Here is a 13279-nt window from a genome sequence, read left to right as displayed (position 1 = left end):
AAGGGTCGCGAGGCCGCAGACAGTAAGGGGGGGGTATAGGACCTCCAAATTTAAAGGTCAGGCTTTGTAGGAGGCACTGGAAATCCAGCCCAAGAAGGGTGGCTGCGCAGAGGTGCGGCAGCACGTACAGGCGGAAATTGTTGAATTTCCTACCTTGGACAGTGAGGTTCGCTAGGCAGAACCCCTGTATCTTCACCGAGTGTGACCCGGAGGCCAGGGAGATCCTTTGATTTACAGGGTGGGTTACAAGTGAACAGCGCCATACCGTGTCGGGGTGAACAAAGCTTTCTGTGCTCCCAGAGTCAATCAGGCACGACGTCTCGTGGCCGTTGATGAGGACCGTCGTTGTAGTCGTTGCGAGTGTCCAAGGTCGACTTTGGTCCAGTGTTACCGAGGCCAGATGAAGCAGCTGCGAGTTCTGATCAGGCAGCGTGGAGTCGACCGAGCTGGGGGCCTGGGGCCCCATCCAAGATGGCGTCACCCATGGGTCACACATGGTGTCCGGGGATGAAGAGAATGGTGGCGGCGATGGACAAAATGGCGGCGCCCATCCATCCAGCGTGGAGTCCGGGGGGCAAGATGGCCGCGCCCGTGGGTCGCACGTGGCGTTAGGATATGGGGGGGGCGGTGAGCGCTGGCCGGTCGGGGCCTGAAGGGAGGGTTGCCGCGGCGGTCCATAGTCGCTGGAGACCGCGGCCACTGCGTGGACCTGGCAAACCCCCACATAGTGGCCCTTCTTGCCGCACCCTTTGCAGGTGGCGGTGCGGGACGGGCAGCGCGGGCGGGGATGATTCGCCTGCCCGCAGAAGAAACAGCGGGGTCCGGCGGCGTTAGCGGGCCGTCTCGCCATGCAGGCTTGCGGGGTCAGGGGGAAGGTCTGAGGGGCTGCCGCTGCGGGGTGCCACGCAGCCCAGGGGGCCGCCGCGCGATCGGGTGCAAAGGACAGCACGTTTTTATAGGCAACGTCCATGGACCCTGCCAGGGCCCGTGCCTCTGTAAGTACCAGAGTGTCCCTTTCGAGGCGTCTTCGGCGGATATCGGGGGAGCTCATACCTGCAACGAAAGCATCCCTAATGCAAAGTTCCGTGTGCTCGCTCCCCGAAACTCACGGGCAGCCACAGTTTCGGCCCAGCACCAGTAGCGCCCGGTAGAAATCTTCCAACGTTTCCTCGGGGCTTTGCCGCCTAGTCGCCAGCAGGTGACGAGCATAGACCTGGTTTACCGGGCGGATGTAATGTCCTTCCAGCAGTTCGATAGCGGCAGCATAGTTCTCCGCCTCCTCGATAAGGGGGTAGATCCCAGGGCTGACCCGGGAGCGCAGGAGATGCATCTTCTGTCCTTCTGTGGGGGTGCCTACGGCCGTGTCGAGGTAGCCCTTAAAGCACGCCAGCCAGTGTTTAAAAATAGCAGCAGAGTTATCCGCGTGGGGGCTGAGCTGGAGGTTTGATGCGGAGATCCATCCTTCCAACTGAAGTTGTAGCAGATTAAATTGATGCGCAATCAATTACACTCAAGACGAAGCGATTCCATAACTGAAGGCTTTAATCTGATAGAACTCTTCCCCAGCAGCTTCGATACAGAAAGTGAAGGCTGCTGGGACGGCACCGGCTCTTAAACTCCGCTTCTCAGGGCGGAGCTATGTACAACAGCCAATGGTCGACTCCTGGGTCTAACCAATGGTCATCCACCTCTTAGGTACCGCAATACCTGGTATTATCACAGTGGGGACAGTGGGGAAGGGAGGAGGGGGTGGGGAAAGTGGGGAAGGGAGGAGGGGGTGGGGACAGTGGGGAAGGGAGGAGGGGGTGGGGACAGTGGGGTAAGGCAGGAGGGGGTGGGGACAGTGGGGAAGGGAGGAGGGGGAGGGGGTGGGGACAGTGGGGAAGGGAGGAGGGTGTGGGGACAGAGGGGTTGGGTGGAGGGGCTGGGGACAGTGGGGAAGGGAGGTGGCGGTGGGGACAGTGGGGTTGGGTGGAGGGGCTGGGGACAGTGGGGAAGGGAGGAGGGGGTAAGGACAGTGGGGAAGGATGGAGGGGGCGGGGACAGTGGGGAAGGCAGGAGGGGTGGGGACAGTGGAGAAGGGGGAGGGGATGGGGACAGTGGGGAAGGGAGGAGGGGGTGGGGACAGTGGGAATGGGAGGAGGGGGTGGGGACAGTGGGGAAGGGAGGTGGGGGTGGGGAAGGGAGGAGGGGGTGGGCACAGTGGGGATGGGAAGAGGGGGTGGGGACAGTGGGGAAGGGAGGTGAGGGTGGGGAAGGGAGGAGGGGGTGGGCACAGTGGGGATGGGAAGAGGGGGTGGGGACAGTGGCGAAGGGAGGAGGGAGTGGGGACAGTGGGGATGGGAGGAGGGGGTGGGGACAATGGGAAAGGGAGGTGGGGAAGGGAGGAGGGGGTGGGGACAGTGGGGAAGGGAGGAGGGGGTGGGGACAGTGGAGAAGGGAGGATGGGGTGGGGACAGTGGGGAAGCGATGAGGGGATGGGGACAGTGAGGGAGGGAAGAGTGGGTGGGGACAGTGGGGAAGGGAAGAGGGGGTGGACACAGTGGGGAAGGGAGGAGGGGGTGGGGACAGTGGGGAATGGAAGAGGGGGTGGGGACAGTGGGGAAGGGAGGAGGGGGTGGGGACAATGGAGAAGGGGGGAGGGGATGGGGACAGTGGGGAAGGGAAGAGGGAGTGGGGAAGGGAGGAGGGTGTGGGCACAGTGGGGAGGGGAGGAGGGGGTGGGGACAGTGGGGAAGGGAGGAGGGGGTGGGAACAGTGGGGAAGGGATGAGGGGGTGGGGATAGTGGGGAATGGAGGAGGGAGTGGGTGCAGTGGGTGTCATGATATTCAAACACACACATCATGATGGACACACTAACAGGCAAATCAGAGTACACAACACCACAACCAATCACAGACAAGAACACCAACCACATAAAAAGCACGAGCACGACACCTGGAGGTCAGTAGGTCTGGGGAGAAGGAAACATGAAAGAGCTGTTGAAACACCACAAGCAGGGAGCCCCCCACGTGCAGAGTGCAAAGACCAAGTTGTAAATAGTGAGTTTAAATAAAGAAGCGTTGTACCATATGCAACTGTGTTGGCTCTTCTGTGTGTCAGAACACCCAACACCACATGGTACAGGAGTGGATCGATACCTGCCTACCAACCTGCCATTCTGGACATGGACCACACCGGCAAACCGCAGCCGATGCAAGTCACGGGGAACCTAGGCACCAACTGGAAGCTCTACAGGCAGCGATTTGACCTGTACATCCGTGCCACCGAAAAACAGAATGCCTCGGATGATTCGAAGATTGCAATGCTCCTCTTCTACGCAGGCCCCCACCCAAACGATGTCTTTAATTCACTGGTGTTCGAGGAAGGCGAAAACCAGGCCAAATATGACACGGTCATCCTCAAAATGGACCAGCACTTTCAAACTGAAGTAAACGAAACTTTCGAAAGATACATCTTTCAGCAACGCCTGCAAGGTAAGGAGGAGCTTTTTCAACCCTTTTTGACGCACCTCCGGATTCTGGCGCAGTCCTGCGGTTACGGCACCACCACAGAGTCCATGATCAGGGACCAGATTGTTTTTGGCGTTGCCTCTAGTGGCCTACGCCAGCAGCTTCTTAAAATAAAGAGCCTCACCTTAGCGTCTGCTGTGGAAGCCTGTGTCCTCCATGAAAATGCTGCCTGCCGTTTTGCCCGATTTCAGGCGTCCGAGTTGGCACGGAGGGGGTCCCCAGCCGTCGAATCGGCAAGCCAGGCCGCCCACGACGTTGAACGCATCCAGGCCGTCGATTTCTTCCCGCCCCACGGCCCGGACGACAGCGGCCGCTTCCCGCGCTTTTCGCGGTCTCCCGCGCAGGTGCGCGCCAAGAATAACGGCCACAACGAGGGACGCACTGCGCAGGCGCGCCCACCGCAAGATCGCACTGCGCATGCGCAGTGGCGCAACGAACGTCGTGATGTCATGACGTGCAGCAAGTGTGGAGGTCTACACTTAAAAGGGCAATGTCCTGCAAAATACCGACAGTGCAACAGATGTGCCATGATGGGCCACTACGCAGCCCGCTGTCGTGCGGCTCAACCCATGGATCCGGCGCATCCTCGACAACCTCGCGCACGAGTCAGGACCGTCCAGCCCACGCATCACGACTTCCAGTTAAGTGATGCAGATGACCAGGATGACTTCCGAGTTGCCGTCATTGATGTCAACAAGGTCAATGCCATCAATCCAGACGATGAGTGGTGTGCCACCCTGACGGTCAACCGATCGCGCGTCGCCTTCCGTCTGGACACCGGCGCATCCGCCAACCTGATTGCTTACTCTGCAGTCCAGGCCATGAAGGTCAAACCACCCATCACACCATCCCGGCTTAAGATGGTTGACTATAACGGGAACGTTATCCCGTCCGTAGGATCTTGCCAGCTACAGGTGACTCACAAGAGGTACACGGCCACACTCCCCTTCGAAGTTGTGGGCTCATCAAAGGACTCGTTACTGGGCGCACAAGCGTGTAAGGTCCTTCACCTGGTACAGCGCATCATGTCTCTCTCTCCAGATGAGATATCCGACTTCCCGGATGCTGAGTTCCACGCGAATCTCCATTCCCTCCTCGCTCACAACCAGGAGGTTTTTGAAGGCATGGGGACATTGCCACACACGTACAAGATTCGACTCAGACCGGACGCCATCCCTGTCGTTCACGCACCTCGCAGGGTTCCTGCGCCTCTCAAAGACCGCCTCAAGGCACAACTGCAGATTCTTCAGGACCAAGGGGTCCTATCCAAGGTCACGGAGCCCACGCCATGGGTCAGCTCCATGGTCTGTGTAAAGAAGCCCTCTGGTGAGCTCCGTATATGTATAGATCCAAAAGATCTGAACAACAACATCATGCGGGAGCACTATCCCATCCCGAAACGAGAAGACCTCACCAGCGAGATGGCGCGAGCCAACATATTCACTAAATTGGATGCGTCCAAAGGATTCTGGCAGATCAAACTGGACCCGGCCAGCCGAAGACTATGCACATTCAACACCCCTTTTGGCAGATTCTGCTACAACCGGATGCCATTCGGCATCATTTCGGCATCTGAAGTATTCCACCGCATTATGGAGCAGATGATGGAAGGCATCGAAGGGGTACGTGTATATGTGGACGATATCATCATTTGGTCCACCACTCCGCAGGAACACATGCATCGTCTTCGACGTGTCTTCACCCGCATACGGCAAAATGGCCTGCGTCTCAACCGTGCGAAGTGTGCTTTCGGCCAGACGGAGCTGAAATTCCTCGGGGACCACATCTCAAGGTCCGGGGTCCGTCCCGATGCAGACAAGGTTAGCGCCATCACAGCCATGCCACGACCGGCTGACAAGAAGGCTGTCTTAAGATTCCTGGGCATGGTCAACTTCCTTGGGAAGTTCATTCCCAACCTGGCTTCTCATACAACAAACATGCGCCATCTCGTAAAAAAATCGACGGAATTCAACTGGCACCAGTCGCATCAGCGGGAATGGGAGGAGCTCAAGCACAAACTGGTCACGGCACCAGTGCTGGCCTTCTTTGACACGACTCGCCCTACAAAGATCTCAACAGACGCCAGCCAATCTGGTATTGGAGCGGTACTCCTGCAAAAAGACAGCACGTCATCATGGGCCCCGGTTGCGTATGCCTCACGAGCCATGACCCCTACCGAACAGCGCTACGCGCAAATCGAAAAAGAATGCCTGGGCTTGTTAACTGGACTGGACAAGTTCCACGACTATGTGTATGGCCTGCCACGATTCACGGTCGAAACTGACCACCGCCCCCTGGTCAACATCATTAACAAAGACCTGAACGACATGACTCCTCGCCTCCAGCGCATCTTACTTAAACTCAGGAGGTACGATTTTGAACTGATCTACACTCCGGGGAAGGAACTCATAGTGGCGGACACTCTTTCCCGAGCAGTGAGCACACCACCAGATGCGGAGGGGTTCGTGCGTCAAATTGAGGCACACGTGACTCTGACAGCAGCAAATATGCCAGCTGATGATCCTAGTCTGGCCCACATACGCGCAGAGACGGCGACTGACCCTCTGCTGCAGCGAGTGATGCGCCACATGACGGAAGGGTGGCTAAAAGGGCAGTGCCCCCAGTTTAATAATGTGCGAGATGATCTCACCAATATTGACGGGGTCCTTATGAAATCGCATAGGATCGTCATTCCACACAGTGTGCGCCAGATGATTCTTCGTCAACTACACGAAGGCCACTTGGGCGTCGAAAAATGCAGACGAAGGGCCCGGGAGGCGGTATATTGGCCGGGTATTAATGAAGACATAGCCAACATGGTGCTCAACTGCACAACCTGTCAGAGGTTTCAGCCAGCGCAACCTCCGGAAACACTTCTACCACACGAGATGGTGACGTCCCCCTGGGCGAAGGTGGGTGTTGACCTATTTCACGCGCTCGGCAGAGATTACATTGTTATTATAGACTACTTCTCAAACTACCCGGAAGTCATGCCTCTCCATGATCTGACGTCGTCCGCAGTCATTGGGGCCTGCAAGGAAACGTTTGCTCGCCATGGCATTCCAAGGACTGTCATGTCAGACAATGGACCTTGTTTTGCCAGCCGTGAATGGTCGTCCTTTGCCGCAGCATATGGTTTCACTCATGTGACATCCAGCCCTCTGCATCCACAATCGAACGGGAAGGCTGAAAAGGGTGTCCACATCGCAAAGCGGCTCCTGTGCAAGGCGGCTGATGCCGGATCGGACTTTAACCTTGCCTTGCTGGCCTATCGATCGGCCCCGTTATCCACGGGCCTCTCGCCAGCGCAGCTACTAATGGGTCGCTCCCTCAGGACGACGGTACCTTCCGTCCTGGCACCGACAACAGACCATGAGGCGGTTCTTCGGAACATGCAACTGCAGCGTGATCGCCAGAAAGGTCGGTACGACACACGAGCGACGGACCTGCCCCCCCTGTCCTCCGGAGACAAAGTACGCGTCCATCAACCGTATGGTGGCTGGTCAGCACCGGCCGAAGTCCTCCGACAAGTGGCTCCCCGCTCGTTCCTGGTTCGCATGCCGGATGGTTCCGTGCGTCGCCGCAATCGGCGCGCCCTTCGCCGACTTCCACGCTCACAGCCACACAACACGCCAGATCCTCAACAGGCTTCCGAGGATGACTTTGTGGAGCTGCCGCACATCACGCCCTTTCCATCGCCACCCATGGCCATGCCTGCACAGCAGCCGGTGGTTCTTGATCCACCCTTAAGGCGGTCAACCCGAATTCGTCGCAAACCCATTAGAATGGACTTATAATACAGTTCATATGTTTAATAAGTTGGACAATTTTACATGATAACCTGTTGTTGTTTATCGTTCCAGATGTCGTCTGACTGGACAACTGTTCAAATTTTTTTTTTCTTCTTCTCTCGTTCGCATTTCTGTTATGTTATGGTACAACTGGATTCATGTGACGCACTCGACATCGCCCCATGTACATAGTTCCGTCATAGACACATGCTGCACACGACACACACACACTCTTAGATGCACTCACGTCACGATCATATTTATTACCACGTAGGCACATATCTTTGTAAAAAGGGGGGATGTCATGATATTCAAACACACACATCATGATGGACACACTAACAGGCAAATCAGAGTACACAACACCACAACCAATCACAGACAAGAACACCAACCACATAAAAAGCACGAGCACGACACCTGGAGGTCAGTAGGTCTGGGGAGAAGGAAACATGAAAGAGCTGTTGAAACACCACAAGCAGGGAGCCCCCCACGTGCAGAGTGCAAAGACCAAGTTGTAAATAGTGAGTTTAAATAAAGAAGCGTTGTACCATATGCAACTGTGTTGGCTCTTCTGTGTGTCAGAACACCCAACACCACAGTGGGGAAGAGAGGAGGGGGTGGGGACAGTGGGGTAAGGCAGGAGGGGGTGGGGACAGTGGGGAAGGGAGGAGGGGGTGGGGACACTGGGGTAAGGCAGGAGGGGGTGGGGACAGTGGGGAAGGGAGGAGGGGGAGGGGTGGGGACAGTGGGGAAGGGAGGAGGGGGTGGGGACAGAGGGTTTGGGTGGAGGGGCTGGGGTCAGTGGGGAAGGGAGGAGGCGGTGGGGACAGTGGGGTTGGGTGGAGGGGCTGGGGACAGTGGGGAAGGGAGGAGGGGGTGATGACAGTGGGGAAGGAAGGAGGGGGCGGGGACAGTGGGGAAGGCTGGAGGGTGTGGGGACAGTGGAGAAGGGGGAGGGGATGGGGACAGTGGGGAAGGGAGGAGGGGGTGGGGACAATGGGAATGGGAGGAGGGGGTGGGGGCAGTGGGGAAGGGAGGTGGGGGTGGGGAAGGGATGAGGGAGTGGGGACAGTGGGGAAGGGAGGAGGGGGTGGGGACAGTGGGGAAGGGAGGAGGGGGTGGGGACAGTGGGGAAGGGAGGAGGGGGTGGGGACAGTGCGGAAGGGAGGAGGGGGTGGGGACAGTGGGGAAGGGAGGAGCGGGGTGGGGACAGTGGGGAAGGGAGGAGGGGGTGGGGACAGTGGGGAAGGGACGAGGGGGTGGGGACAGTGGGGAAGGGACGAGGGGGTGGGGACAGTGGGGAAGGGAGGAGGGGGAGCGGGTGGGGACAGTGGGGAAGGGAGGAGGGGGTGGGGACAGTGGGGAAGGGAGGAGCGGGAGGGGGTGGGGACAGAGGGGAAGGGAGGAGGGGGTGGGGACAGTGGGGAAGGGAGGAGGGGGTGGGGACAGTGGGGAAGGGAGGAGGGGGTGGGGACAGTGGGGATGGGAGGAGGGGCTGGGGACTGTGGGGAAGGGAGGAGGGGGTGGAGACTGTGGGGAAGGGAGGAGGGGGTGGGGACAGTGGGGATATGAGGAGGGGTTGGGGACAGTGGGGAAGGGAGGAGGGGGTGGGGACAGTGGGGAAGGGAGGAGGGGGTGGGGACAGTGGGGAAGGGAGGAGGGGGTGGGGACAGTGGGGAAGGGAGGACGGGGTGGGGACAGTGGGGAAGGGAGGAGGGGGTGGGGACAGTGGAGAAGGGGGGAGGGGATGGGGACAGTGGGGAAGGGAAGAGGGGGTGGGGAAGGGAGGAAGGGGTGGGCACAGTGGGGAGGGGAGGAGGGGGTGGGGACAGTGGGGAAGGGAGTAGGGGGTAGGGACAGAGGGGAAGGGTGGAGGGGGTGGGGACAGTGGGGAAGGGAGGAGGGGGTGGGAACAGTGGGGAAGGGAGGAGGGGGTGGGGACAGTGGGGAATGGAGGAGGGAGTGGGTGCAGTGGGGAAGAGAGGAGGGGGTGGGGACAGTGGGGTAAGGCAGGAGGGGGTGGGGACAGTGGGGAAGGGAGGAGGGGGTGGGGACACTGGGGTAAGGCAGGAGGGGGTGGGGACAGTGGGGAAGGGAGGAGGGGGAGGGGTGGGGACAGTGGGGAAGGGAGGAGGGTGTGGGGACAGAGGGGTTGGGTGGAGGGGCTGGGGACAGTGGGGAAGGGAGGAGGCGGTGGGGACAGTGGGGTTGGGTGGAGGGGCTGGGGACAGTGGGGAAGGGAGGAGGGAGTGATGACAGTGGGGAAGGAAGGAGGGGTTGGGGACAGTGGGGAAGGGAGGAGGGGGTGGGGACAGTGGGGAAGGGCGGAGGGGGTGGGGACAGTGGAGAAGGGGGGAGGGGATGGGGACAGTGGGGAAGGGAAGAGGGGGTGGGGAAGGGAGGAGGGGGTGGGCACAGTGGGGAGGGGAGGAGGGGGTGGGGACAGTGGGGAAGGGAGTAGCGGGTAGGGACTGAGGGGAAGGGTGGAGGGGGTGGGGACAGTGGGGAAGGGAGGAGGGGGTGGGAACAGTGGGGAAGGGAGGAGGGGGTGGGGACAGTGGGGAATGGAGGAGGGAGTGGGTGCAGTGGGGAAGAGAGGAGGGGGTGGGGACAGTGGGGTAAGGCAGGAGGGGGTGGGGACAGTGGGGAAGGGAGGAGGGGGTGGGGACACTGGGGTAAGGCAGGAGGGGGTGGGGACAGTGGGGAAGGGAGGAGGGGGAGGGGTGGGGACAGTGGGGAAGGGAGGAGGGTGTGGGGACAGAGGGGTTGGGTGGAGGGGCTGGGGACAGTGGGGAAGGGAGGAGGCGGTGGGGACAGTGGGGTTGGGTGGAGGGGCTGGGGTCAGTGGGGAAGGGAGGAGGGGGTGATGACAGTGGGGAAGGAAGGAGGGGGCGGGGACAGTGGGGAAGGCAGGAGGGTGTGGGGACAGTGGAGAAGGGGGGAGGGGATGGGGACAGTGGGGAAGGGAGGAGGGGGTGGGGACAATGGGAATGGGAGGAGGGGGTGGGGACAGTGGGGAAGGGAGGTGGGGGTGGGGAAGGGAGGAGGGAGTGGGGGCAGTGGGGAAGCGAGGAGGGGGTGGGGTCAGTGGGGAAGGGAGGAGGGGGTGGGGACAGTGGGGAAGGGAGGAGGGGGTGGGGACAGTGGGGAAGGGAGGAGAGGGTCGGGACAGTGGAGAAGGGACGAGGGGGTGGGGACAGTGAGGAAGGGAGGAGGGGGAGCGGGTGGGGACAGTGGGGAAGGGAGGAGGGGGTGGGGACAGTGAGGAAGGGATGAGGGGGAGGGGGTGGGGACAGTGGGGAAGGGAGGAGGGGGTGGGGACAGTGGGGAAGGGAGGAGGGGGTGGAGACAGTGGGGAAGGGAGGAGGGGGTGGGGACAGTGGGGAAGTGAGGAGGGGGTGGGGACAGTGGGGAAGGGAGGAGGGGGTGGGGACAGTGGGGAAGGGAGGAGGGGGTGGGGACAGTGGGGAAGGGAGGAGGGGGTGGGGACAGTGGGGAAGGGAGGAGGGGGTGGGGACAGTGGGGAAGGGAGGAGGGGGTGGGGACAGTGGGGAAGGGAGGAGGGGGTGGGGACAGTGGGGAAGGGAGGAGGGGGTGGGGGATCTTTACACATCCTGAGTCTCTCGTTCTGTGTCACAGTCTCTCTTCAGGAACAGAATTTCTCAAAGTCAGCAGCGGCGATGATGTGGGGCAGAGCCGATTTCTCACAGATAAAAAGATGACCTGTTCCACAATTGGCATCATTCCAGCCGACTGTTTGGTCCCTGTAATCTTCACCGATTAGGGCACAGTTTTCATTATTCTGAAAGTTATCTGGTTGTCCTTTCTGCCAATTCAAAGAACTGGGGAATATGGAAAAAATAATATCCATTAAAATCCCACAGAAATCCTGCACAAAGTGTGAAAAGAAATCCGACAACCTCGTACCAATCCCAAACTAATCCCACTGCGCAGCTCACTTCCCATAGCCCTGTATCAATCCGAAACTAATCCCACTGTCCCACAGTCTCCCTATAGCCCTGTTCCAATCCCAAACTAATCCCACTGCCCCACTTTTTCCCCATAGCCCAGTATCAATCACAAACAATTCTCACGGCCCAGTTCACTTCCCATAGCCCAGTATCAATCCCAAACTAATCCCACTGCCCCACTCTTTCCCCATAGCCCTGTATCAATCACAAACAATTCTCACGGCCCAGTTCACTTCCCATAGCCCAGTATCAATCCCAAACTAATCCCACTGCCCACATCATTCCCCAGAGCCCTGTATCAATCCCAAACTAATCCCACTGTCCCACAGTCTCCCAATAGACCTTTTCAAACCCAAACTATTCCCACTGCCCCACTCTTTCCCCATAGCCCTGTATCAATCCCAAACTAATCCCACTGTCCCATTTTCTCTCCGTAGCCCAGTATCAATCCCAAACTAATCCCACTGTCCCGCTCTCTCTCCATAGCCCAGTATCAATCCCAAACTAATCCCACTGACCGGCTCTCTCCCCATAGGCCTGTATCAATCCCAAACTGAATCCACTGTCCCACAGTTTCCCTATAGGCCTGTTCCAATCACAAAATAATCCCACTGTCCCGCTTTCTCCATAGCCCTGTACCAATCCCTAATTAATCCAAATGTCCCACACTCTCCCGATCACCCTGTATCAATCCCAAACTAATCCCACTGCCCATCTGATGCACTCAGCGTCAAGAACCACAAGACATGTGAGACTTTAACCAAGGCTTTAATACACTACATAGGAAGCTTACCCGACACAGACGACCCCAGACACAATGGGTCAGGTCTCAGAAGCTGGGTCTTATACCAAACTCCTGGGGGAGTGGCCAAGGCAGAGCTCTCCGTGGCCAGGTCAGGTTACATACAGGTGACCGAACCTCTACAGAGCTACAGTACAATACACAGTACAATACACAGGATTACAGGGCCACGTTACACACAACAATTATATAACTATGTACAATGCTAGGGAAGTACAGTGGTGTATCACCACACCAGCTCACTTTCCATAGCCCAGTATCAATCCTAAACTAATCCCACTGACAACTCACTCCCCATTGCCCTGTATCAATCCCAAACCAATCCCACTGCCCACATCACTCCCCATAGCCCAATACCAATCCCAAACTAATCACACTGTCCAGCTCATTTCCCATACCCCAGCACCAATCCCAAACTAATCCCACTGCCCAGCTCACTAACCACAGCCCTGTATCAATCCCAAACTAATCCCACTGTCTCCTCACTCCCCATAGCCCAGTATCAAACCCAAACTAACCCCACTGTCCCGCTCTCCCCATAGCCCATTATCAATCCCAAACTAATCCCACTGTCCCGCTCTCTCTCCATATCCCAGTAGCAATCCCAAACTAATCCCACAGTCCCACAGTCTCCCTATAGCCCTGTTCCAATCACAAACTAATTCCACTGTCCTGCTTCCTCCATAGCCCTGTATCAATCCCTAATTACTACCAATGTCCCACCCTCTCCTTCTTGCTCTGTATCAATCACAAACTAATCCCTCTGCTCAGCTCATTCCCCATAGCCCTGTATCAATTCCAAACTAATCCCACTGCCCAGCTCACTCCCCACAGCCTTGTCCCAATCCCAAACTAATCCCACTGCCCACCTCACTCCCCATAGCCCTGTAGCAATCTCAAACTAATCCCACTGCCCAGCACACTTCACATAGCCCTACATCAATCCCAAACTAATCCCACTCCCCACTCTCTCCCCATAGCCCAGTACCAATCCTAAACTAAGCCCGCTGCTCCATTCTCTCCCCATAGCGCAGTGCCAATCCCAAACTAATCCCACTGCCCAGCACACTTCCCATAGCTATGAATGAATCCCAAACTAATCACATTGCCCCGTTCCCTCCCCATAGCCCAGTACCAATCACAATCTAATCCCACTGCCCCACTCTCTCCCCAGAGCCCAGTACCAAACCCAATCGATT

General features: G+C 58.3%; 1 protein-coding gene across 1 annotated transcript in view; it reads right to left on the bottom strand.

Moving 5' to 3' along the window:
* Positions 1-10854: 10854 nt before the first annotated feature.
* The window catches only part of LOC140392375 (C-type lectin domain family 4 member E-like), an 89997-nt gene continuing 87572 nt past the window's right edge, over positions 10855-13279 (bottom strand). Inside the window, exon 8 of the mRNA XM_072477670.1 lies at positions 10855-11149. Within this exon, the coding sequence (XP_072333771.1) occupies positions 10954-11149 (196 nt within the window). The 3' untranslated portion in view covers positions 10855-10953. The remainder of the gene's footprint in view (positions 11150-13279) is intronic.

The sequence above is a fragment of the Scyliorhinus torazame genome, chromosome 16, assembly GCF_047496885.1.
Source record: "Scyliorhinus torazame isolate Kashiwa2021f chromosome 16, sScyTor2.1, whole genome shotgun sequence".
Classification (NCBI taxonomy): Eukaryota; Metazoa; Chordata; class Chondrichthyes; order Carcharhiniformes; family Scyliorhinidae; genus Scyliorhinus; species Scyliorhinus torazame.
Note: the sequence above shows the minus strand (reverse complement) of the source record. Positions and strands in the feature narration are given on the sequence as shown.